The sequence below is a fragment of the Necator americanus genome, chromosome III (assembly GCF_031761385.1).
Source record: "Necator americanus strain Aroian chromosome III, whole genome shotgun sequence".
Taxonomy (NCBI): domain Eukaryota; kingdom Metazoa; phylum Nematoda; class Chromadorea; order Rhabditida; family Ancylostomatidae; genus Necator; species Necator americanus.
The window spans coordinates 4,338,301-4,365,900 of NC_087373.1; the positions used below are offsets into that span (position 1 = coordinate 4,338,301).

Here is a 27,600-nt window from a genome sequence, read left to right on the forward strand (position 1 = left end):
CACAATGCATTCGAACCTTCAGCGTCAGTCTCTCAAGGTGACTGATCTGTTTCGAGCTAAGATAGACTACTCAACATCTTTATCAATCAAAAATTAACAAGCGTACAATCAACATTGAAATGACGATCGAGCTTTCTGCGCTATCTTCACTCTATGAAAACAATGCTTTTTTTTCAAACAAACCTACTAGGAAATGTAATAGTGAGTGAAACAGTAAGTCATAGTGATGCAAATATTGCTAAGACATGTTACTCAACGCACTTTTAGTGCAAAATATTCATAACCAGAAACTGGTACTTCCTCCGCGCAGGACCTGCACCGAATAAGATCCTGTTTAATGTAAGATCGTGAATCGAAACTTAGTTGACTATATACACATAGAGAAGGATTACTACGCTGAGTACTACGCTGACTCAACAAGGTACTACGTTAATTGATTGATTTTGATTTGTTTTAAACTATTTGATAACTTTACCGCCACTCAGTGTAGTAATCAACCCTATAAGAACCGGTTAACATTGTGGTCAAGACTTTTGTCACAAAGATAAAATGGAAATTTAGAGATCACGATACAAAAGACAATGAAGAAACTTGACATAAGTTATATAACGGCAAGCCTACCTAACCACGCCAATTTGCGTAGTAAAATGGTATTTGAAAAGCTTGGCAAGAGATTCATAAAAAGGTCAAACATAGGCAAACAAGTCTATAATCGATTGAATCGCTCTTACTTGTCACTGTCTAAATTTGCTTGGTATTGGGCCATCTGAAATAAATAAGTGATGAATTTACGAAAAAAAACCCGAATGTTTTAAGTCTTTGATAAAACGACACTTACCAGTTGGGGATTATAAGCGGATAGGTCGAATCCTGGTGGCATTCCCATGTGGCTAAGATCTTGACCAGGTAGCATTCCTTGGTAAGGATTAAGCATTGATGATGAACCCGCTAGCATACCGTAGTTCGCCGCTGGAAGTCCAGGAACTGTAAAAAGAAATTAAAATAACTGTGTGACAAGTGATAGTTATTCTTACTAAAGATAGTACAGTTTTAAGCATGGAGTAAGATTTTTTCAGGAAGTCAATCCCTATCACTCATGAAATTCCATAAGCGAGGATGTTTGAAAAGATAGACATATAATAGTAATAATACCTCCAAGTCCATGTGCAGCAGCTTTTTTTGCTGCGTACATATTTGCTTCCTCCTGTGCTTTGGCGATGTTCTTCTTGTAACGAATACGTTTATTGCCAAACCAGTTCGATACCTATAAATCATCGCCTTCACAGTAAGAGAAATATTCTCCGATTTCTTCACGGTTGTACAGTAACTGACAATATCAGAGCATCACAGACCATTTTCGAAATTGTTTTATGGTTCACATAATATGAACTGAGAGCAAAACGTAATGAATGACTACATACTATGTTTGAAGATCACTAACATGTCCAGGTATTTTCTCTGGAAGAAAAAACCTTCAAAGACAGAGGAAGCTTCATTTAAGAGCACCACTTTTAGGAGGACATATTATACAATTCTAATCTTTTTATGCTAAAGATTAATAAATATGAGAAGAGTTTGCTCAAAAATAAATTTCTTTAAACAAAGATTACTTTTGCCTGACACTGAACTAAAAGAAAGAACTGAACGCTTTACAACAAAGAAAATAAATCATAAAGAAAGAAAACGATGTAAACCACAAAATCACCCACTTGTGACACTGTAATGTTACACTGCCGTGCAAGTTCTTCTTTAGCCTCCTCAGACGGGTACGGGTTGCTCAGATGCGAATAAAAGTACTCATTCAAAACTTCAGTCGCTTGTTTCGAAAAATTACGACGCTTACGTCTAAAGGAAAAAAGTTTGGAACACAGAAAATCAAATTTAGTCAGATTTATTCTCGTCAGACTAGTAGCAGAACATCACGAAGTTCTTACCGAGCATCAAGGAAACGACTCCTAAGGATCATAACAGCCTCGCACGTAGATTGTTTGAGTTGCACTTGAATACCACTGAACTTCTTTTGAATAATCGAGACCATCCTTTCAATTTCCTAAAACAAAGCATTTTTGAATTTTCAAACCAATCAGTCTCAATAATAAGAACTTCACCTTCTGACTGATGGGTCGAACTCGTGACTGATCCTTTAGCAGGGACATCACGTGTTGTGTAAATTCTGAGCAAGCCTGCAATATTTCAGCTTTAAACACAGATTATTGAGACTAAGTTGTCAGCGCTTACCTCCTCGTATTTTTGGAGCTCTTGGTTATAAACAAGTCTAATCTGGCCAAGTTTTTGGCGATAATCCGCTTGATCGCCACCGGAAGCGTCACCCGACAGCGGTGCTCCTTTGTCGGGACCAGCAACACCTTCTGCCACCTAAAGTGAATGAAGAAATTCAAATTTATTGCCATATACGTGGTGACATACAATGGAATGCGTACTAATATTATAACTATATGTAGGAGTACGAAGCTTTGAAGGAAAGAACATTAAAGGAAACTCACCAGCATATTATCTAATCGCATAAGCTGTGGATCTTCTGGTTGGTCATCAGTGCCAGCACGAATTTGGAGAGCTAGAAGTAAATTCTAACGTTCCAGAAATTCTCTCTGTTTAGAGGACACGAAGATATACAGCGATTTCCAGGAAAAAAAAAGCCGCGAAAGGGACGTGGTATTTTGGCGCTGAGAGCTACATAAATACTATCCTCAGGGAAACGGAAAAGATTAATAGAACGCGTTAAGCTTTTGTACTGCGGCACATTAAATCAGAAATTGGTAGATAAGTTGTGTCATAAAGGAAAAGCACCGAAAGTGCAACATTTGCAGAAGAAAATACCTGTTTTTTCTTTCACTTCGCACAGAACGTCGAAGAGTGCTTGTCGCATTGGATGACATTGCAGAGCGTGCTTTCTGAAATAGAATTCTGTTAAATTAGGTTTCTCAGTGTTTAGACAAATGTTCTGGTTCTGCATAGTACAATAGTATCAGAAAATGTTTTTGTAGTAAAGCTTTAAATAACGTGCGTTTTGACGAGAGTTCTAAAAACAGAATTACGAATCACACTCTCTTCGAGTTTAACAATATCCAGATGGGATTCGGAGATTGACTACAGGGCCAAGGATGAGCAAGATCTACAGTGAAGTCATGCATAATTTTTTAAAATACATCGTTAAAAAACAGATACACTCGCTAATAATTCAATTCTTATCCTAATTATCAGGGAAAACAAGCTGTTTTCTGAAGATTTCAAACTAACGCTTTGACTTTAGACAAATTTTTGACCTTCCAGAGGAACTACAAGTTAGAAACAAGGTTACCTAGTCCACGAACAGTTTTCATACAACGTAAGGACATAGAATAATCACTCACTTCACATTGTCGTTGTCCTCAAGTGTTTGCTCGGAAATTTTCATAAGTTCTTGGAGCAAATCATTCAACGAACTTGGGCTTGGGTCCATCGTACCCACCATACCTACAAAACGTGGCATCAACCTTCAAGAAATTGACTGTTGTTTGTCTGCATAATATATGAAGAGCACGGTTGATGAAGGAGAGCAATATCCAGAGAAAAAAAAATAGAATTTCAGCAAAAATGACGAACAATGAACCTACTCCCGATAGATAACCGATCACTATTTCATACGGCAGAAACAAGACAAATGTTTTGTAATTATTTCGTTGAGGCAAAGACTAAAGCAAGTGGGGCATCTGGAACAGAATAAAACAGGTGCATAACAGATATGTGTGCCCAGGAAAAAAGTCCACTGAATTACGTTCGGTGGAAAACTTGCGTCATCCATCAAACAGACATACGTCCATAACCTTCCTTTCACGTCAAAACGTAGAAATTAGTTTATTATTCATTGAAAATTGCTTGGTAGGAAAAGTGGCAAAAGAAGTGAAGCTCACGCATCTTCCATTCTTTTTCCGGAACGTTGTTTTGAAGGACCGAGTACCTGGACGAAACAACAAAGCATAAAATTAACCGCAAATATAACAGGACCATAAAAAAAATCATTCGCTAAGCTTGCACGATTATGCGTAAGCCTTGAAATCTCCTACAGAGACATATAACATGAATAAAGGTGTATACCCTAGCATTATGAGAAAGAACATAATAAATGTTCCGTGAATTATAGGAGACAAAATTTTTCAATTCAAAACAATGCCCGAATGGGTCTAGGTAAGCTCACCAGTTTCTAGTTATTTTCCCTAGTTGATAGCAATGGAAGGACGGAATGTCAAAACAGCCCAGGCATCTCTTCAAAAATCTTAAACAAGACTGGCAACTTTTCCCGGGAGACGCGCCAACTGTTTGAGAACAGCAGCACTTCGAAAATTCAAATATATTCTGTCCTTTTAACTTCTTTGAACGGTGGTTCTCTTTTTTCAGTGATTTGTAAGAAAATTTGTCCACTTTGTTTCCACATTAAGCTGATGTTCAGAGAATAACTATCACATAACATCAAAGAAATTACGACCACTAGAAGAATGATGAACAATTTTTGTATCGAGTATCCAAAACATTTATTTAAACAATAAAGATAAGTGCTACTGATGTAAAGGGGAAAATAGAGAAACTTTTGCGGAGAAAACACGTTTATTACTAATGAACCAGGTTCTATTATTCATGCAAGCAAAAACAATAACAAATTTTGTATCTTGAAATGTCCATCGAACTCCTTGATATAAACGCTACTTGAAGAGATGAAGCCGCTATAATGACTCATATTTCCAGCGAAAATTCTTAATTTAAGACCAACAGAGAGGCGGAGAAACATATACTTTAAACGACAATAAAGGATAAAGTCACTGGCGTATCAATCCACTCAGGATGCGCCAACGCGTTTTACTGAGAATCGTAATAGTTGAGATTTTGGAACGCGTGTTGGCCTAAACAATGACTTGCGGGGGCCAGCCGATGATCAAGCCAGTGTTTTTATCCTCCCAGACAAGTCTGGTACCAATTTATCGACCCCGGAGGGATGAAAGGCTTGGTTTGCACTAGGGCGGTTTCGAACCCTCGACCGTGTGGCTACAACGGACCTCTAACCGACTGCACCACACCCGCCCCTTATTTATTTATTCGGATGCCAATAAACGACAATGAACTCAAGAAATGCGTTTTTTTTTTCCTTTTTCTATTTTTCGGACATAATACTTGAGGAATAATGCAGAGTTACCGGTTAAATACTGCTAGAAAAATTAACTTGCTGAGAAACAAAAGATCAAATTTTTTTAGCTGCTATACCTTACGAGATGCATGAGTCGCAAATAAAATGACACACATTGACACTTAATTTTTCGTTAATTAACGATCGCAAGACCAACCCAGAGAATTATAAAACGAAGATGTTCGAAATGTTCTGGCACTCGCAGCAAAGAGTGACCAGATAGCGGGAAGGTATCACCGAAGTAGAGAGAACGGTGGACAAAGTTAGAGTTACGAAGAACCCTCATATTTTCGAATTGTAAGCGGAAACGTGAAGATCTTTTTCATGATGTCACGGGAGCGGTCAACAAGCAGCGAGTAAATCGTTCACAATATTTCGAGTAAACCTCAAAAATGTGGAGATGACAATTAAAAGCTAACTTTAAAAAAGTCAATGCCAGCTCTGCTCCTGAGGATTTTTTTTTAGCTACTATCTTATACCTTACGATATGCATATCTCGCCAATAAAACACATACGCTCAAGTTTATACTTTTTTTCGTTAATTAACTATTGTTAGACTAAAACACTGCTGGAATGAGCGTGATACAGAGAATTGCAAAATGGAGGTTGTAAATGGAGGTTGTAAATGTTCTGACACGTGCAGCAAAAACTGACCAGTTAGCGGAAAGGTATCATCGAAGTAGAGAGAACAGAGGACAGAGTAAGAGTAACGGAGAACGTTTTTCCTCATCATCTCTTCGAATTGTCAGGGGAAACGTAAAGATCCTTACCATGATGTCACGGAAAAAGTGAACAAACAGCAGGTACCTCGCTCGCAATATTTCGAGTAAACCTCCTCAAAAATAAGAAAATGACAATTAAAAGATAACTAGAAAAAATCAATTTAAGCTGTATTCCTGAGAAACCTGTTCCATGATGTTTGGAAAACGAAAGAAAGTAAGTTTTGTGAAGTTCAGAAAAGTGAATTTAAAAATGCAAGACTTAAAAGAGGTTATGTTTCATCTGGAGGATAGATTTAAATTTATATTTCAATGAAAAGGAGTGTTGTCCATGAAATTTCAAGGACCTTCGTGTATGAAGTAAGATTCCTTATCCTACGTTTAAGGAGTGGATACCATACCTTGCCCGAGAAATTTGCCTTATTTAACTATCGTTAAATTGTTACTGGAATTCGTTTTATACATTACGTTTAACTTTTATATATAAACTTAACTCTTTAGTCACATTTAGATGAAATATGCTGTTACTATTAAAAAGACCAAAAGACACTCTTCGCTTATATATAACATACAGCCTTAAAACCAAAACGTGGTTATTAAAGGTTGGGTAGTGTAAGCAGAACAACTCGGAAAAATCTTGCAATCGTAGTTTTTGTCGGATTTTTGAAGTACGGATTAAATAATGAATAACAAATAGCAAAATTGTTACGCATTTCTCTTTACTACCTTTCAACAAAGATCAAAAGACGTAATAAACAATGTAAAAGAGTAAGGTTAACCGCATTAACGCGTCAAAATGAATTAGTTCCCTCATTGAATGCACATTGAATTTTACGACATCGTTTGCATGTGAAAAGCGTGGAAAAATGCTACGATGAGTGTTGAGCGGATAAATAGCGTCGAAATCGTGATGTTCAGTGCTTTCTTTTAGAGCAGAACTCATAAAACCTCGCCGAGCGCAGCTGAATCCGGTTAAGATTTTGACGCCGATAAGGCCGACCACTTTTTTCGTCGTCAAAGAACGAACTGAGTCTGTAGTTGGGGGAAACCTCGACTTCCAATGCGCGCAAAGCAGAACCTGATCGTGGAGGTTTTTCAGAAAATCAACATCATCACACTCCTTTACTGTAGCGGGACGAAAGCAAAATATGATATGAACACGCGGAAAATGAAGATGAAAAACAATAGAGTGCATAGTTCGCGAATTGGAAAAGCATGAAATGTGCGTAGATAAACCTCTGTGCGTCCGTAGCAGCCGCGGAAATAAATCTATCAAAATTAAAACCTATAAAAGAACTATGAAAATATGCGGAACCTAAGAATCGCATAATATTTCAGCTTGATTGCAAGGAATAACCTTAAGTCTGATAAAATGCTGTTAAATATTTGCTTGCCCGCTCAACACAATGATTGTGTACGCTTCAAGAAAACATATCTTTGTGCCCTTCACAGTTTCTCCTAAAACTTAAAACTCCCAACACGGATATGAAGTAAAAATCATGTTGAATCGTATAAAAACCAAAAAGGCAAAACAATTATAAGAACAAGAAGTTAGGAATGAAGTAGGCAAAAACATAAACGACACGAAGAACAGGACATACACAATTAAAGATGAGGACCTTCAAATAATTGCCGAGATAATAGCGCTGGACAGCTATTATAGATATTGACTGGTGAACGAAATATTTTGCATGTCAAGTCATAAAATGAATTTATGTAGGAGAGTTGGGAATCTGAGAATGAAAAGAAAGTTCATTCCTTCAAAAAAAAAATCAAATGATACAATGTTTCTTTTCTTGTAATTATCGAAAATTCTCAAAGTTTAAGGGTCTTTTTCTTTCCTGTAGAACATTGGACCATGTTCTTTTTCGAAAACTTCGTTACCCATATCCAGTAATGATAAGTGTGAAAGAGTTGGTACCATAAGTAGTGTTGAGAGATACCTAAACGATTTTACACATTTCTTCCGATAATGTCATAAGTTTCTTATCTTTTTTTCTCAGTTTATGCCTAACTAATGGAACGATGGACCTGCATTCAGTTTTTCAGAATGCAAAGATTTTGCAAAAAGGGAGTCCTGAAGATTGGAAAAAGGAAGAACAAAAAAGTACTGCTATGAGATGACGAAAAACCTGATAGTCTTCTTTAACTTCTGGTGAATCGACACGAGCAAAACTAATATTCTGAACAATGCTTGTCTTTCGAGCTTAAATCTATACTTTTAATCCTAAAATCCTAAATCTTAGATTCAAATCGGAGGAAATAGGAAGAAAAATAGTATCTAATCGAAGAAAAAACAAATCTATCACAGCGAACCAATACGTTGATCACAGATCAAACGTTGAACAAGCTTTCGAATCAATCAATGGGGAAGCAGTTTGACAATTGTGATGTGACAGTCTGACAGCGTATCGCATTCGATGAATTAGAGCGGACGATAAGGAAAGTCGGAAGTACTCGTAATGGGCATTAAAAGCGAACAAATCGGTCGTCATGAGAACTTATCGGTGTCGTTAAATCGGGACGGGAGGTATACGCGTTCATGTGAACCTCGTCGACGTGAATTTTTTCGTCGAGAACAACAACGAGTTCAGGAGGTATTTCCCAATGAAACAGATGATATCACTATGATCTAGCTGGACATCTTTCGACGAGAAACAGCAACAACAACAACAACAACAAAATGGTAATTGAATCTTGCTAAGGTGAACCGATGGAGAGTTCCGAATCGATCAATAACCGGATCGATAGCGGTCGTGGTAAATCAGAGCGCGAATTGCGGTTATAGGTCGCGCGGATAATGGCGGATTGCCGTCACATCTGCGCTCGCGCTCCGCTAAGGTCATCGATTAGCGGCCGACCGCGACGCGATTGACGTGCGACGCGTGTGCGCTCGCTCGACTGACACAAATAACTCATCGTCGAGACGAGTGTGAGAATATACGAGCGAGCGAGTCAACCTAAGCATACGTCATATGGTGAATATAGTTTGTTGCGATGTTGTGCTGCTGTTCGGTGCTCCCGATTCAATTCAAGAGGTGGGTCTTAGGACGATGGTTCGCCGATAGATAGAGAGCAATCGAGCTGATGCACATGTATTTGTGAGTGTCGCACGTTCGCGTATCTACGCCGATCATCAATCTTTCTGCAGTGACAGGTTGGATGCACGGGTGCACGATGTGGTTGGAGTGCACAGACGAAGCAGATGGCCTCACATAGCCGAATTTCGTTCGGCGCTAAAATTTAGCGGGAAAAGTCGAGGGTTGTGTAGGTTCGAGGATTTCGAATTGACATCGGTTCAGAGAAGTTTCACATTTGGTTCCCGTCGTAATCGCATCAATGAATCCTATAATTAACTACCGTAGCCGACCCGCTGGAGACCAATTTACTTATTTATTTATTTATTCTTCACATAGTTATCCATATACATGTATGAACGGACTATGGAAGCAACAAATAACACAAATGAACATCATAAAAAGAGTAGTAAAGAGTACATACATACGTTACTGAAAACAAAACCATTATAAACCAGTTAGAAACCTCTAATTAATTAGTTGTTTGTTTAAGGAATCGGTAAACAGCTTCCTTAAGTACTGATACTCTAATTCTACTGGTACTTATACTAAATATACTGTACACTATATAATACTTATATTAAATACTGGAAATATTAAATACTGGAACTTTATTGGGAGCAGATACTTGTTTTTTTTTTTTGCACATAATTGAATATAGTCCGAGCTAGCTCTATTAACGAAAAATGCTTTCTTTCACTGAAGACCCGGGACAGTAATTTTTAGCATTCTACGTCTCTTAAAATTGAATAATGGGTTCGAGGGTTCCACAAATATAACCGTTGTGGTCTACGTGATCCGTATTTCATGAATTCAAGCCTTCAAATCCAGGATAATACGGTGACGTTGTTGCTGCGAAGGTTAAAGGTTCTCCCGGCTATCCGTGGAACGTCTATGAATTCGCAATTGGCCTAGTGATTGACAACTGACACTAGTCGCTTCGCTTGACATCTGTTCAGGAAAAGCACAATATTATTGAATTACGACAAAATGCTGTAGGAAGTTAATGTGACATGTCGGATTTTACGGTAAATTTAACACTTCCTCTGTCATTGGTTCTTCTTTTACTATACTTTAGAAGACTTTCTTTACGGTAATAGTTTTTTCTAACAACTAAAAGTTACATGCACAGGCTCTTCCTTTCCTCGGAATTCCTGAGCGGATCCAGTATACGGTAGATTTTAGGACGCACCTACCTAAAGATATCTGAGGATGCTTTTCTCATCTACAGTATCCTCTACGATTTGAGCTGATATTTATTGATTCTTTTTATGAGTTTAAAGGCACCACCCCACGAATCTGAGGTGGTGCGGATTTCAGGTGGAGAGTTCCTATACGGGGTTCTAAATATATGGAGAGGAGGGTGATTCCGTCCATTTCTTCCTAATTGCCGTAAAAACGGCCCGGAAGATTCGGCGCATGCACAAGACTGGCGCGCTCCAATCGAACTCGTTGTAGATAGTAGCGCGCCGGAACGCTCGAAGTCGTATTTTCCGGGCCGTTTTCACGACAATTAGGAAGAAATGGACGGAATCACCCTCCTCTCCATAATCTACGACTCCGTATAGGCATAACTCACCTAAAAACCGCACCAACCCAGATTCGTGGGGTGATGCCTTTAACATTCACAACAATACCATTACGTTATTTATTACGGGTTTGGATGAACTAATGGATCAGAGGACTTGGAAATGGTAGGGAAAGTTACTTGGATGCGGGTGGAGTTAAGGCGAACCTACCATAGGTTACTATCGATCAAAATCCACTTGAACTTAAAATACATGTCAAATTAACTTAAATGGACGAGTTCACAAGTTCACATGATATTCTCGTGCACATACATGTACACACGGGCAAATGAAGGAAAGTGAAACTGCGAACTCGTCCAGGGATCCAAACTTGATGCACTCAATCGCACTTTGACAGCAATTTTCTGAAGTTATAATTTTTTTTTCTGACGGATTTGCATCTGGAACATGCTTCGGTGTATCTCAAACTATTAGAATCCATAAAGAATATCCGAACCCCCCTCACTTCCGTGAACGCTCTCTTAAGGCGATAATTGTGTCAGTAAGTTGCGATCAGTGAAGGTATTATTAGGCGCTTAAGATTCTGAAGCTCTAACTTAGTTTTTCTTTTAGTGACTTAAGTTTACATGTCATAGATCCTCTAAGACTAATGCTTAGGCCTTAGGGCCCCGACTGATTTGATTATTTACTTCGAGAGATAAGGGCGCCACTGGGTGCCCCCCTCTAACGACATTTTATCCGGATTCTGGAGACGTCTTCTAGCTAGAAAATGGATTATTCCCAAAGACAACCAGCATTTTTTTCTCAAGAGAGATGAAAATAAAGACTAGGCGAAGAGCGATCTGCATAATGAATCAGAATTCGGGGGAAACGTGCTCTAGTGGCGACAGGCGGACTGAGATGCGATTAGCATATGGTATTAGTATAGTGAGGATAGGGATATGCAAATATTGTCGGCATAGATGTGAAGAGATCGTCGTCGTCGATCCGATTAACGTACAAAGGGACCTCGCCTCTCTCTCAAGAGACAACGAGGGAGCGGTTGAGATCGATGATAAACACACTCACTAACAAATAACAATGACTGACGAGCAGCTTGGTAGATGGATAGGCCACTTGGTGTTGAAATAGCAGACGAATGGTAATGATGATTAAGCAGTTTAAAGAAAAAGAAGAAGAAGAACTTGTTAGAGAAAGTGAAAAAAAACCACGAGATGGTTCGGAGATAAAACGGCAACGGTCGCAACGACAGGTGACGATTTCCGAAGAAGTTTTGCTACACATAAAGTGTACGGCAGACAGTAAGCAATTAAAAAGTACAAAATACTTGGCACGAATCATATTAGTGTCATTATACTATTGTGAAGAAGAATTCCATGTTTTAGATCGATCCGTTGCAACTCATTGAACGATGATCAACGCTTTGCGCCGTGGTCAAACAGATCTGCACAGGACCTATGCAGAATTTCTTCTAAATCATACTGTAATGGAATTGGACAACAAGTGAGATTTGAACAGTGAATGACCGGTGCTGCAAATTCGTTTTGGAACTGTTTTTTTTTGGAGTTATCAAAGTGTTTTCAGGGGTTTTTTTTTTCTGGAAATGAGAGTTATTTAAGTGATCAAAGGTGACAAAAGTACTAGGAAGTTAACAGATTAGCTATGCTACACTATTACCAGTCTGAGGCTCTTTTTAACAACCAGTACAGTTTCTGCTAATCAAATGATCATGGGTCAATTTTTTTTTTGACCGCCCATTGATCAAAGACATCCGTGAGCCTAAATTTCTATGCGTTTGAATTAATTTACGTATATATTTGAGTTTAATTCTTTCCATTTTTCTCACTGTTGTTTTTCTGAGAGATTTTGCTCATACTTTATAATTTCCTATTTTATACAGCCATAGGTATTCAAAGTCAACGTAATTATAGTAGAGAGAAAACGAAGCATAATGAACGATGATGATGGAGCACGGTGGGTTAGGTCGTTTTGATCCGACTGTAGCTTTTTTGGACTTCGAAGCCGCCTTCAACTCTCGAGTACCGTCTTCTAAAAGCCTTTGCGCCGATGGAGTACCTGATTAAGTCAAGGTAAGTCATGCTGCAATCTAATATGTATTGTCTTAACTTCCCCGCGCCTTTGATAGAAATTCCGGGTCAAGTGTAGGTGGGGAGAGGGGGGAGTGGTAGGTTTCGTACATGCTCGAAACGGCGCGGTGGAGGGAGCAGTAGGAACCGAGGTGGGACCATCGCAAGAGGTGCCAGTGACGGTTCCAGTACGCTCCTAGCCGCTACGCTCCACCGCACCGCCTCCAGAGAAGCCTCTTACGCAATTGCACCATGCTTCATGTCGTTTTGACCCTACTATAAATAACTAAAGTCGACGCCCCAAGACCTTAGCATTACTCATGGAGGATCTCTGACATGTAAGCTAAACTTACTAAGAGAATAATTAACATACAGTGCCCAGAAATAACAACTCGGTTGAGTGCTAACCCTCTTCCGTCCCTCTCCCAACTGGATTTCCCCGGAAATTTCTAGAACTCGAAGAAGTTGAACCGTTGAAGTTTCAAGAGCAGGAGGAATCCCCATGGACATTAACAAATCCTACCTTGCATTCCTAGCAATCCTACTCAGTTTGGACCAAAGTTACGTTGTTCATGGCTTGTATAAGACTTTTGCGGTGTTGATTAGGTCCCGTAACGTTACTGAACGACGGAGATTTGAACCACAACCTCTACCTGTGCAAACTTGTCATATCAAATGGTTGTTTTGAAGATTTCAGGATGTTTACAAAAGCATGTTTTTCCCTAAATGAGGTAGTAGAATGAGGTGTGGTTGACTCACTCTTCTCATCGCTTTCACTCAGACCACTCCTGTTTAGATGATCATATCCTCCTTTCTCCGTTCTTGGTATCAGTTCGTACTACTCCTACGGTACGAAAGCTGTTTGCACTGCTAGATGACTGAAACTCTTCAGTACGTTCTCGTCCCTTTATTAATGTTTCTTTTCAGGAAGCAATTTTTACTAGGTCGAAGAGAATATTTGTGGACGACATGTCAGATTCTTGCTCCGGTTCTGCTAGGGATACCTTTGATGATTCATTGTTACGTTTTTAAAAAGGTTAGGTTTAGAATACGATGCTTGCTTCGCCGAAAACATTCGGGTTTTGTTTTTGTTTGTGTATTTCGTTCATCGGAGAGTTTTCACAGTCCCGCCGCTTCTTTTCGAGCGCTGTGATGAGGGATTTCTGAGGCAGCGCTGAGCGAACTGCGGTCCATTTGGAAACTTCTGGTTTATCGTTTAAAATCGTGTGAAGGTTTACCTACAAGTCGGTGCGTTTTCCAAACGCTTGCTCCTGATAGCGCACGCGGACGAGAATCGTTTTAATAAGCGAGGTAACAGCAGAGACGGTTATAGTAGGGTCAAAACGACATGAAGCATGGTGCAATTGCGTAGGCGGCTGCGCTCGAAGCGGCGCGGCGGATCGTAGCCGATAGGATAGGATCGCGGGAGGACCCTTACTAGCACCATTCATTGCAGCAGTTCGCCATGGTCCCACGTCGATTCCGACCGCCATCTCCGCCTCGCCGCTTCGAGTGCAGCCGCTTATGGAACTGACTATGTTTCATGTCGTTTTTACCCTAGTCTTGATAATCGAGAATGGAGCTGCAGAAGTATCGCTCTACTCGCAACCTTCTGTCCCATTGTCCTTCACTACGGTACCTATGGGCGGCTGGAAACTTGCTATTTTTAGTTGTTGCGATCCATCTGCTCTTCTTCCTTCCTGCGATATTCATCAATTGCGCTCGTATTTTCCAAAGGCAGCATACCGGGGATCTGAGGTGGTGCGGATTTCAGGTGGAGTATCCGTATACGGGGTCGTAGATTATTGAAACTGGGGTGGTTCCGCTCATCTCTCCCTGCATTACTGTAAACAGCCGCTTCCAAAATGCTGTGTTCTACGACGCCATCTATCGCAGCACTCCACCCCTTGCGCCGCCTCCGCGCTGCGATTCGCCGAAAATCACTTCGGACTGCCCCGGCAGACAGTAAGGGACGCTACGCGTGCAAGGGTGGCGCGCTGCAACAGAAGGCATCGTACAAAACAGCATTCAGGGGTCGGCTGTTTGCAGTGATTCAGGGAGAGATGAGCGGAACCACTCCGGTCTCCATAATCTACGACCCGTATACGGATTCTCCACCTGAAATCCTTACCACCCCAGATTCGTGGTATGCTGCCTTTAAACTGCGCCTGCGGAATTCCGCATTTCGTGAGCAGAGTTAGATGGAGGTGACTACAGGCCGCGCGCGAGGCCATCGCAGTTTTTCAGGAGCACAACGGGATGCGCTCTCAACAGCAACCTTGCACTCTTGCCAGGACGTCGGTGCTCACTGTAGCAGACGACGTGTGAGTACCTTCTGGCATGCTGCCGCATAAGGGCTTGCTGTGAAACTGGAGCCGTTTTCAGAATTTTGCCTTGCCTTGTTATATTAAAGGACATAGTCATTGATGTATCAATCTTCTCGGGATGCGCCAACGCTTTTAACTGTAATTCGTAATCGTTGAGCGTTATCCTCCTAGACAAGTCTGGTACCACGATCTCGAAGGGATGAAGGGCTTAGTTCACACTAACGCGGTTTCGAACCATCAACCGTGCGACGACAACGGACCTCTTACGTACTGCGCTACACCCGCCCTCTTTTTGGTATGGTTCGTGGTAAATTACGACGTCTACAAAATCCGCCGGGTAGTAGGGTTCATGGAGTCTGATAGCTTCTTACGTAACCGTTCGATAATAGAATTTAGAAGTCAAATAATTGTTGCTAGTAGAAAAGCCCTCCTTTTCTAGGAATTGAAATTACGATATGAGAACTTCTAATTCCGCTTGTTACTAAGAGGTTCGGTGACGCAGAAGGAGGGAAAGGAAATGACTTGCTTCAGAAGAGGAAAGGATTAGAGGAGAAAAAAAAAAAACGGTTGTTGAGGTACCGCCATGTCCCGGTGAAGGTGACGTTATTTCTAAGAATTGAGGAGCCGAATTTCTCCTCTATGAAAATTGATTGTGGGCAGGATGCATCTCATTTTCTGTGCTCCTCGCGGTCTCCAATCGTTGTCGCTGACAGATGCTATGCCGGATAGTATTAGATGAAAACATAGGGGGAAGGATAGGAAATCTTCATATTTCTGATTGTAGTTTACTTCCTGCCGCAAGTTCTCTCGTACAAAATCGCAGCAATAATCCATATTTTACCATCCTCGCGCTAAGAAATTAGAAAAAAAAGAGAAATACTTGGCCCAAAACGACATGAAACACGGGCAGTTGCGCAGGCGGCTGCGCTCGAAGCGTCGTGGTAGAGAGTAGCGGTTGGGATCGTGCAAGGATCCTCGCTATCGCCAATCATTTCTGCAGTTCACCATGGTCCCACCTCGATTCCAGGAAGTGGAGCGGTGAAGCTAGGGGTTGCGATCGAGATGGGACCCTCGCGTACAGCAATCAGATCTACAGAAGTGAGTAAGGATCCTACCTCGATCACACCAGCTAGCTCCACCTTCTCAGTTCGGGTACAGTCGCTTACGCAATTGCACCAGGATTCAGGTCGTTTCGACGCCTACTTGTACTTATTTGGTAGCGTGGTTGACTTGTCATGACGTACAAACATCCAGAGATATGTGAAATTTCGTATCGTTCTGGGACTAGGCGACTCAGAACGAGAACAGAACATTTGGTGCTCTGGTGCCGTGTTACATCGGAGAGCTAGGAGAACTTTTGCGAAAAAAGATGCAGTCCGTGGAAATTACTGCGGGTGATGCCTGTGTGGACGCTGATGACACACATGGACCACAGATAGCTTCCTGGTGGTACCAGTTGTTCTCCAAGTAGAGCCAATGTGGATATTGGAGAAAACGCTAGAATTTCATGTATTTACGGGCATGTAGAGCCGATTGTACGCTATTTTGCCTACCTAGTGCGTAACACGCAGTGCTTTTTAGTGCTTTTCAGCGGTGGTGCTGTGAAATTCACGATGGTGTTCCAACAATGGTACATTTTATGTGCAGAGACTCCTGAGATTTTGGCCGATATCAATCCAATAAATAAGTGATTCAGCTGAAACTATACTGCCGCAGATAGACGATCACACGGTACCAACGAAAGCAAAATTATACTCCATTCATACCAAGAGTTACAACAAAAAAAGCCACGTCAATAAAGTACTTGAGTTGCAGTGAGGTCACGATGAGTGACCATCATCGCTAAGATGATAGCCCAAGTAATTTCTCGGCACTGGTCACGGAGTAACTGATTAAAGGTATCACCATCTGAGGTGGTACAGATTTCAGGTGGAGTATTCGTATACGGGATCGTAGTGTATGGATAGCTGGGTGATTCCGTCCATTTCTTCCTAATTGCCGTAAAAAACGGCCTGGAAGATACGGGTTCGAGCGTTCCGGAGCGCTATTTTCTACAACGAGTTCGATTTGAGCGCGCCGGCCTTGTGCACGCACCGCATCTTCCGGACCGTTTTTACGGCAATTAGGAAGAAATGGACGGAATCACCCCCTCTCCATGATCTACTGTCCCGTATAAGAATACTCTACTTGAAATCCGTACCACCTCAGATTCGTGGGATGATGCCTTTAAGCGCTTACTAGTTTTTCGTCTCAAAATGGGTGTATCAGAGATATCAGCCCATCCGAGAGTGAGCTCAGTTACTACTACTTGTTACTATGTACTTCTATGCAATCTAGAGCTGCAACGTTGGAGATAGAGTACCTACAACTCCCAGGTTCCTAACTGAAGAGCGACAATGTTTAGCTGTTCGAAATCACTATGAGAATGAAAAGCAGAAGAGATACGGAGAAAATGGTATAAATCCCAGAAAAACCCTACATCCGAAACGAAACCAACACGATTTTTTTTTCGAAAATAGAAACCTGGTTTATGGAAAAAAATATGGCTGGAAAGATAAGCCTGAATGACCAGAAAGCTAGGATTTCTCGAGAAATTCTTTAGAATTTCCCATTAATTCTTTTAGGTGCCTGCTTACAATAGTACGCAAAACTTTGAAATCCATCCTACGATGGAGATTAGAGGAAATCATTGTACAGAAGTAGATTTTCCTTACGTGTGAGTTTATGTTTATTATATTTGTTCTTTATGTCAATAGAACATCTAGCAAGGATGCGGAGAGCATGTTGTCGTTGCGGAACAGTGGTGCTGTAATCCATGCAGCACCAGGATCAAGGTTTCTTCGGCGACTAAATGAATCCGAACACTTACCGTTACCTCTGGTTTTTTTTAAACATAAATAGTTAGCGCGTAACGGGTTCGTTCGTTCAGTTTCGTTCCCTATCTGAATTTTTGGTGTCTTAATGAATTTTTACCCTCTGTATTGTTGCTTGTTAAAGGCATCACCCCACGAATCTGGGGTGGTACGGGTTTCAAATGGGATATGCCTATATGGGCTTGTAGATTATGGGGAGAAGGGTGATTCCGTCCATTTCTTCCTAATTGCCGCAAAAAACGGTCCGGAATGAAAAAACTGCGTTGTGTGCACAAGGCTGGCGCGCTCCAATCGAACTCGTTGTAGAAAATACGCCCTGGAACGCTCGAAGAGTCATCTTCTGGGCTGTTTTTTTACGGCGATTAGGAAGAGACGAACGCAATCAGCCTCTTCACCACAATCTACGACCTCGTGTTGGCATAACCCACCCGAAACCCGCACCCCCCAGGATTCGTGGGATGATGGGTTTAAGCTTCTTAATTAATGGTAATCATAATGACCTTAATTTGCATTTGAAAGTTTCGTCGAATATAACCGCGGAAATTTTCTTCTCACATTTTTTTTGCACTACTGGCGAAAGAGTGTGAGAACGGAGTGCGCGTAGATGAACTGCGAAGGAAGCGAAAGAGTGTGGGTTGACGGGGGAGCCTCAGCTGCGTTCTACACGAGAAGAAAGAATCGAGAACGTTCTAAAAAAGGAATGATTGAGATAATGAATTGAATGGGTTTCCCGAATATTCTAACCTTTTTTTTCTGGCATTTCATTCAAGTGTTTCTCTTGGAATTTTATAAGCGCGTCAGTGTGGGTCTCTCTGGATCTGGTGCTTGAAGCGATTTTGTGACGTGACATCAGCCTGAGATCCGTCATTTATCATTACATTCATGTAGCTTAACTAGTTAACTAATTAATTAATTCACAGCCATGGCGCCCCAATAAAGGAAACTATCTTTTCTTCGGATCAAAAACAGGCGAAAATCCCCTGCTTGTTTTTTTCTGCCAGTGAAAACTGGTGCAGTCCTTCTCATGGTGGAATAGGTCAATCACCTTCTATAGAAGGTGAAAGGCCCTCTTATAAGCTCTGTTTTGCTAATTTCTTTTTAATTCTTTGTAATAGTGCACGTGTAACAATGAGTAAATAATAGCAAACGAAGAAACTACGGACAAAGATAACAAATCAGCGGAAATCCGTGCCACCTCAGATTCGGTGGGTGATGCCTTTAAGCATGTCCTACGACATGACCCAAATATTGTTTAGGTTGAAAAGAATATCTGAATATATATCATTGAGGCACTTTAACACAAAACACGGGAGGGGAGGGGGGAGCTAGAATGGATGTATCTTAGTGCCATCAAAATTATCATTTTGTGATTCCTTCAAATCACTTTTGAAGACAATTTGATGGACAACATCCAGGAAAATGGATTAAAATCAATGCTAGTTCTGACGGAAATTAATCCTTTCTCAGTCTTACTAAGCTTACCTAGCTCTAGCTGAGACTGGAAGGAAGTTATTTTTGAGTTAATAAGAATGGAGCTAATGGAATAATAATAATATAGAATAAATTTATAGCCAGAAAGTAGTTGTAACATAGTAGTAGCAAAGTTAGACAAACGCACTTTTATACAGTGGGTGAGAAATGAGAAAAGCTAGAGAATTTCCAGTTATAAAAGGGTTCTGAGAGTTCCTTTGGATTTTTGAAAGAATTTTTATTGCCATCATTTGTGTTATGGCTTCGGGCACTTAAAAAATAGCAGACATTTTTAAAAAATTTAAATTTTAGTTTTCATATGATAATTTTAAAAAAAATTTAAAAACATAGCAGACATTTAACACACATTCATACAATGGGTAATAAATGACGGAAGTTAGAGATTGCCCAGTTAGAAAAAGGTTCTTAGATATTTTTTTACATTCAAAGACAGTCGAACATGAGCAGGTTTCTGGAATTTCAGTGGATTCTTGAGAGAATTTTCCTTGCAATCATCATTTGTACCGTGGGCCTCGTGCACGTGGAAAAATTGCACACATTTTTTTCTGCTGACTTTTTTCTGCGGTATCTGTTTAGCAGATAGCAGAGAATGGGAAAATTTGCTAAATTATGCAGCAGGTTATTTCCTGTTGATTGAGATTGTTCTCCTTTCCTACCAAAAACGTTGTTACATCCGGGAGCTAACGAACTTCAAAACCATTTTTCACATTTTCAGGATAAGATCTCAACATCTGGAAATTGAAAAATTTCTCGAACAGACAACATTGGTGGGTTTCTTCATCAAATGTTCCATATTTATTTTATGAATGCTCTATTAAATGGCACATTTTTTTAAATTTTCAACACGTTTTTCTTTCAGTTGCGACGGAATTTCAGCAATGTTGAAGAGATGTATGCAGAACTGAGTAAACGGTATGCCACAGTATTTATTTCGTGCATAGAAAACCAGGTACGGTAGGAAAACAAATTCAGGATAAAACTAGTAAGAGTTCACAGTTGTATTTTTTTCACGAATTTCTGAAAGATTGATATTCTGCGAATATCAATATTTTTCATGTTCTTGTGTATTCGAATGAACCAAGAAAATGCTCGAACTTTCGAATATTCGTGTTTTCATACGAACGTTCGGGTTTTATTCGGTTCTTTGAAATGAGTTTCTTATGTGTATTAATATGGATTATGAGAAAATATCAGAAACCAGGAAATAAAGATGGGAAAGAGCTAATAGACAGAGAATAATCCGCAGTCCATTCCGAATTTCTTTCAACTGAACGATCACTAAACGTATCCGATTGTGGTGAGATTGAGTGCACGTGAAGCTCAGAGGTGACGCGCCCCTTGGCAGACGCGTCACGGTCACTTGGTTGAAGAATTTTGGCGCCGACATTAAATCATGATCATTTCCTAGAATCAAACGAATCGAACGAAGTATGAGTTTTTCAGCATTCCTCCCTCTATTACCTCACTCTTCCTCCTTCTGTTATTAATTATTAGAATAATTATTTTTGGGGAAATTTAAAGAACTGTTGAAAGAGTAGAGATGTAATAATTTAAGTAGAGGAATAGAGGAACCTTTTACTAGAACGATAATTACTAGAAAGTCACAACATTGTTTTGGTCAGGAAACAGCTGATTTATTTTAAAAATATTGTAAATAGTATTGGTAAGGTATAAAAGTATTCGATTCAGCGCCAAGGAGAAAAATGGATCACAAGATGGGTCTTCAAATTACACAGTAAGTCAAATAATTCTCGTTCTTGTTGTTCCTTCCTTCTAAATTATGAATTTATTTTGGTGCATGAAATTATGAGCGAAAGACCTAAAAATAGAATCTCACCTCATTTTCTTCATGGAGATTCCAGAACTTTCGTTCTATGGTGATCCGAAGGCTATGCGACTAATGTTTGTAATGGAAAGTTGGGAATAGTTTGTGCCTAAGATATTTGCGTAAAAAAGTGATTTTGATCGGTCATAAATGGTTCTACTAAATATTTGTTCAAATATATTAGGCACACAGTCGGTAGACGCACGTTTCGTTCCTAAATTTCATATGTTTCTGAATCGAAATGGATGCGGTGACGCATTCTAAACGGATTGATTAACACCAAACACTTTGTCCTTTATCCTTGATCTTATTTACATCATTCTATCATTATTATTATTTTATTTTATTTTTCCTTAACGCTAGATTCTTCCTCCTTTTAAATTAGATCCGCAAGGATAACAGTTTCGTTTTGAAAGATTTTTCGACTTCAGAAAAATTCCACGTCAAAACAGTCCGACACGACGAATATGACAAAGTCGTGAGTTTTTTTTTTCGTCAATCTCAAGTATTACATTCCGTTTTTCTTTTGTTTTGAATATTGGGTTCATCCTGTAAAAAAATTTAAATGTTTCTTTTCTTTTCATTTCAAAAATTTACAACTCTTCCATCTTCCTTCTTCCAGTTACAATTCATCTGTTGTTGGTGTCGAATTCAAATCTTTGACCAAAGATTCACTATCATACGTTTTACACGCTACAGTCCCTTCGCTACAGGACATCATGGATTTGAAAGCACTTTTAACAAGGTAACCTATCAGTACTGTATCTGGAATAAAAGAACAGATTGCTGTATATGTAGATATCAGCCGACTTTGGTGATCTGAGATGCCATGAGATCTTTAGACCCAAATCCGACCTTCCAATACTTTAAAGGCATCACCCCACGAATCTGAGGTGGTACGGATTTCAGGTGGAATTTTCATATAGGGGATCGTAGATTATGGAGAGAAGGGTGATTCCGTCCATTTCTTCCTAATTGCCGTAAAAAACTGCCCGTAAGATACCGCCTCCGGCGCGCTATTTTCTACGACGAGTTCGATTGGAGCGCGCCAGCCGTGTGCACACCGAGTTTCTAGTTAGCGTGTATAGGATTTAACATTTCTGCATGCTTTCCTGAAAGATTAAGCGATAGTTGAGACCTGTGCCAGATTTTTTCCACTGATGTTTCTGCTAGAAGCGAGTCCAGAACGTGTACCTCTGTCATATATGTAGTTTTTAGGAGGATATTGATTTTTCTCGGGTCAACATAAGACCAATCAACATTTTGTCTGCCTTGGTCGATCCGAAGTGGAAGTACGTAACGATTTGAACGTAGCCTATTCCCAGAAGCTTATTTGAGATCCATTAAAAAACACTGTATTCAAACCAACAATAATCAGCGAAAAACTCGTAAACGAGAAAATTTCCTCACATAATGCTGTTTCTTCTTCTAGAAGAAAATAACGACCGTTATTGCGTAGGGTGAGAATGATATGGTTTGAAACTGTTAGCTATCAATACCGGTACAATAAGTACTCCAGTAGAGCAAATTTTCAGCCCCCCCCCCAAAAAAAAAAATCATCTTTTCTTCCAGAGAGTTGCGTTGATTGGGTAGAATCTAGTTTTGACATGTGAGATAAGAAAAATACGATTTCTTTTATTTTTTCGTATTTGTCTCAACTCCTCAGTTTTTTCATAATAGATTAGACGCTCTTCAAGGGAATATTTGAGTTCTTCTTAAACGAAATTCTCGAATTTTTCAAATATATTAGTAAACAAGGGCGGGTGTAGCGCAGTCCGCAATAGGTCCATTGTAGCTGTACGGTCAATGGTTCGAAACTGCCCCAGTGCCAACCAAACCCTTCCACCAATCCCTCTTCGATCCTTGATAAAGTGGTGTCTGACTTGTCTGGGAGGATAAAAACACTGACTTAACACATCGGCTAGCCCCTGCAAGTCATTGTCGAAGCCAACATGCGTTCCAAAACTTCAACGATTACGAATTCCAGTAAAACCCGGACGTATCTCAAGTGATTTGATATGCAAGAGATTTTATCTTTTCACTAGCAAACACGAAAGTGTTTGTTTTGGTAGTTGGGATTCCTTATGAGAATGTTAGGAAAATTATTACATGAAAAATAATAAATTTTGGAAAAAAAATTGTAAAGATTGTTTCAGAAGATTTAGATTTCCTTCTAAATAAAGTTACTTTTTTTTGCAGTGAGACAGAACAGGTTGATCTAAGGGACACAACGAATTATTTGACGACAAATGATTTGGAGGCTCATCGTTGTGTTATCGCAGGATTTCTCCGCGGTGTTCAACAGGTATTTCCTATAACGAAAATCGTTCTAAATTACATGTGATCATGAAAATAACAACGAATATTGCTAAGAAAAATTTCGAGAATTTTATAACCTTATATTTCAGCCATTGGAAGGTATGAATGCTGAAACTACTAGTATTTTCTTAAAACCGATAAGTTTCACAAAATCAGAACGGAAATTCGAGAGAACGTTTTTGTTTCAAACTTGTGCGTTGATATTTCTATTTATTATACTTTGTATAATCTTATTGCATTTTTTTCTAATTTTCTTATTATTATTTTTATTCTTTAAGGCGCTCTTATTGTCATCTCGTTCATAGTTCTATTTGTCACATACAATGTTGTATCAGACGCAGAAATGAAGGTGAGTGAGCGTAGTTGAATTTTCACGGACAGCTGAAATCAGCTATGGTCCCATAGTTATTTTGTGGATTGTCAGACTAGTCCTAACATCTCCTAGAAATTTGTGCTATGATCTCCAAGGATCAAGAATTTGATGAGATCAAGTAAAAAACAATATTAGACTTAAAACTACGAAAAAAATACAAGTGTTTCTGAAAATCAAAGAAAAAACAATATAAGAGTTACTAAAACTACGAAAAAAACAAAAGTACTTGGATTTCTGGAGACCAAGGAAAAAACAATATGAGAGTTACTAAAACTACGGAAAAAAACAAAGACAAGGATTTCTGGAAATTAGGAAAAAAAACAATATTAGACTTACTAGAACTACGAAGAAAAAAAAGTAAAAATTCAAGGATTTCTAGAATCCAGCGGAAAAAAACAATATTAGACTTACTAAAACTACGAAAAAATACAATATTATACTTACTATAACTTCGAAAAAAAAAACAAAAATAAACCCAATGAGCTTCGACATAATGAGAGTTTGAAGAATGCGATTTGCAAAATGTTAATCAATAAAATCAATTAACGACTTCCTGAATTGCTGAGAAAAATCAATAAGCTCGAGACAACTCACTCAATTGTTTTGAAACTGTAACACTCACTTGTTCTGGTAGCTAGGAGGTAATAGAGGATGAAAATAGGAGCAAAAAAAAATTACAGGATTGGAAGCGTCGATGACGTACAATAGCCTAAATCAATTTAATTAGAGTCGACAGGTTAGAGTGTGGGTAATGAACGTGGATTTATGTGATCATTTCATATTTAATTGAACTTAGCTCAATCTGGAGGAGCACTCGCGTTGAAATTAGCTCTTTGGTAATTAAACAACCGTAGCTATAAATCTCCATGATATCCGTAATTCTTGAACCAAATTACTAGTACGACTCTAGTAAATTCCTCCAACTGCATCATTTATGTTGACGAGTTGAGCTATGTCCAGGAAAAAATCTACTAGTACGAGACTTATTTCAATTTTGAATTGTGCGCTTTTACTATTAGAGTTCTGGATAGGAGTTGAAGGGAACTAGCATCCCAAAATTGCTCTTGAATGCTTTTTTTTCTTAAAAATCCCCTAAAAAAATCAAAAAAATGGACTAAACAATTAATAATTTGGAAGTATATAAATGTATTAAAATAATCTTTCTTTTTTTTTAATTTTCGGTGACAAAATTTTTCCTAAGATCTATTAACGTCAGTGATCGTGTTGCAATAGCATTACAATAGTTCTTTTTTCCAGGATTTTCTAATCGTTATGAGCGTACCGAAGTTGGCATTGTTACTAACATCTATTATTGGGAATTATATAAAAACATTTATTAGCCTTTTTCTAGTTTTTATTATTCCATTGTCACTCGATGAGGTAAGAAATGAGTATTTTATAGGAAAGAATCTCAGCTGATCCTCGTTTTTAGAAAATTCTCAAACATTAATCTTATGTAATGACTTTAAAGGTGTAGATGAAACATCGCAAAAAGAAATCTCTATGAATCCGTAGATTAAAATCCATCTCTGCGGGTTTTTTTTGGCGGACTGTCCCTGGAATCTTCGAGAGGACTTCGTCTTGTTCATCTTGTTCTTCTTCTTCTCCTTCTACAATACTAAATTCTGTGGTACCTCACGAAGTTGATGATGACGGAATCCCTCCTCTACGATTACATTGAAGTAGGATGTAGTTTACGGGTATGAGAATGACCTGGATCAATCCCCTCTAATTTATCTGGGAAATCTGGGATGTGAGACAGACCTGGGCGATTTCCTCTACCTGAGCATACAAAGGATAATGGAAGACGACGAAGTTACCAGCGTTCTATCATAAATAAATAAGTTGCATGTTAGGAGACATGGGATCACACAGAGCTGTTACAGGCACCTTTTTTGGATTACTAGGGAGAATTGAGCACGGTCATGCTGAAGGCATATCACATACTCCCGAATTATACTTATACTGTTCTTGGGGAGATTCCATCATCTTTAGTTTCGCGATACACGTCTATAAAGGCAGCACATACCACGAATCTGACGCGGTATGGATTCTCCATGAAAGCTTCTATACACGGTCGTAGATTAAAGGTATCACCCCACAAATCTGACGGATTTCAGGTGGAGTATTCGTATACGGGATAGTAGATTATGGAGAAGGAGGTGATTCCGTCCATTTCTCCCTAATTGCCGTAAAAACGGCCCGGAAGGTACGGCGCGTGCGCAAGGCTGGCGCGCTCCATTCGAACTCTTTGTGGAAAATAGTGCACCAGAACGCCCAAAGCAGTACCTTCCGGGCCGGTTTTTGCGGCAATTAGGAAGAAATGGACGGAATCATCCCCCTCTTCATAATCTACTAACCCGTATACGAATACTCTACCTGAAATTCATACCACCTCAGATTCGTGAGGTGATGGCTTTAAGGAAAACCTGGTTGTTCTGCTCATCTCTAAGGAGTCGCTGTGAAATGCCGAAGCCCAAGAAGCCGCCGTTTTTTTTTCTTACGATAGCATGGACACGCAACGCGCCACCCTTGTGCACGTACCGCTTCAACGAACGAGCCTTGGAGGATTAATAAGATCTCCTCATCGGCCTATTCGAGTTAAGCTAATGAATAAACCGCTGAGGGGAACGGAGCGTGTACGTGGAAGCGCATTCTAACGCACCTCTTAGGGAATAAAACGATTTCCATGCCGTTTCTTACGACGATCACAGAGAAATAGGCGGAATCAGGTGGTTTTCCGCAATCTTTGACCCCGTATTGAAGCTTTCCATGAGAAATTCATACCATGTCAGATTCATGATATGCTGCTGATTTGAAGTAGATCTGCTGAAATGCAAATTAAAACTTTTTTCAATTAAGGAAGCTCCACTCGACGTTACTTTCATAGCACTAGAACTTCTTGGCTTAAATGCCGCCATACTTGGAACATTTTGTGGCACCGTAATTCGATCTACACTAGGTGCTATCAGATGTGAGTTTTCTTTGAACGAACGTTAACCGATTAAGAGACAAAGTCTGGAAGAAAGCTAGATCTTCAGATTTGCTGATCTGAAAAATTTTAATATTCGACAGGGAAATTTCTCGTATTTGTACTGTTTTTTTATTGCTTTGTTTATTGTTGTTTACTGTTTACTGTTATAAACTAAAAATCATTCGATAGATCTGCGCATTGTAGTATCCAAAACAAATTCTTCGGCACGGAACAAATAGCTACGTCTTTAATTTATTCCTTCAAAATTTTAAAATTTAAGTTTTATCGTCGCAGATTCAGCACGAGTCGAAAGAACGAAGAGGTAAGGAAAATTTTGAATAGAGAATTCTTGGCTATTTTTCTATTTATTTAATTTTTGTTTTATTTATTTATTTACTTATTTATATATTTATCTCAGTGATAACAGTGGAAGTATATAAACACTAGCTGGCTGTTTTTCTTTCTATCTGATTATATTTTTTGAGTATTTACTCGCAGAGAAGCGGCAAAAGCCCATAATTTTTTTAAAAATGAATCTCATGAGAAGGAGGACTTTGGTATTTATGAACTTTATTAAAAAAGCAGTCGAAAAACTGCGCAAAGTTGCACGTTACATTTTGATTTTGACTCGTTAGAGTTTGTTTTAAGTACTTTTTTTCTTATTTATTTGCTTTATTTATTTATTTATTCGCATAAAGCAGTGGTGCACTAAAAAAGATGTCTAGTGTGTCTCAAGGTAAAACAAAATTTCTTTCTCTTCACACTTCACTCAAGTTGAAAGATTATTTTGTGAAATCTGTTCCTCAAATCTGCAATGCATTGTATAAGTC

General features: G+C 39.3%; 3 protein-coding genes across 5 annotated transcripts in view; 1 reads left to right on the forward strand and 2 right to left on the reverse strand.

Moving 5' to 3' along the window:
• Positions 1-727: 727 nt before the first annotated feature.
• Positions 728-3,472, reverse strand: RB195_008592 (uncharacterized protein; the record flags this gene model as incomplete). Its single annotated transcript, XM_013439588.2, has 10 exons — positions 728-766; positions 839-984; positions 1,153-1,264; positions 1,710-1,845; positions 1,935-2,050; positions 2,109-2,183; positions 2,239-2,376; positions 2,505-2,575; positions 2,839-2,912; positions 3,372-3,472. The coding sequence occupies 10 exons, from the start codon at positions 3,470-3,472 to the stop codon at positions 728-730; spliced, it is 1,008 nt and encodes a 335-aa protein (XP_013295042.2).
• A 4,245-nt stretch (positions 3,473-7,717) lies between these two features.
• Positions 7,718-8,390, reverse strand: RB195_008593 (uncharacterized protein; the record flags this gene model as incomplete). The annotated part of the gene is made up of 3 exons (XM_064195162.1): positions 7,718-7,838; positions 8,028-8,078; positions 8,227-8,390. 3 exons carry the CDS (start codon positions 8,388-8,390, stop codon positions 7,718-7,720), a joined length of 336 nt encoding a protein of 111 aa, XP_064046307.1.
• A 4,178-nt stretch (positions 8,391-12,568) lies between these two features.
• RB195_008594 (uncharacterized protein) overlaps positions 12,569-27,600 on the forward strand; it is a gene marked incomplete at both ends in the record, with an annotated part of 41,154 nt that continues 26,122 nt past the window's right edge. The window contains 14 exons of one of the 3 annotated variants that reach the window (XM_064195164.1): positions 12,569-12,591; positions 13,516-13,624; positions 17,540-17,631; positions 19,995-20,046; positions 20,139-20,191; positions 20,969-21,014; positions 21,536-21,582; positions 21,727-21,849; positions 23,304-23,409; positions 23,513-23,522; positions 23,580-23,615; positions 23,702-23,772; positions 25,054-25,176; positions 26,659-26,770. In XM_064195164.1, coding sequence (XP_064046308.1) covers positions 12,569-12,591; positions 13,516-13,624; positions 17,540-17,631; positions 19,995-20,046; positions 20,139-20,191; positions 20,969-21,014; positions 21,536-21,582; positions 21,727-21,849; positions 23,304-23,409; positions 23,513-23,522; positions 23,580-23,615; positions 23,702-23,772; positions 25,054-25,176; positions 26,659-26,770 — 1,003 coding nt within the window. Of the gene's footprint in view, positions 12,592-13,384; positions 13,438-13,515; positions 13,625-17,539; positions 17,632-19,994; positions 20,047-20,138; positions 20,192-20,968; positions 21,015-21,535; positions 21,583-21,726; positions 21,850-23,303; positions 23,410-23,512; positions 23,616-23,701; positions 23,773-25,053; positions 25,177-26,658; positions 26,771-27,600 lie in introns of those variants that run through there. The other 2 variants (XM_064195165.1, XM_064195163.1) reach the window with 2 other exon arrangements.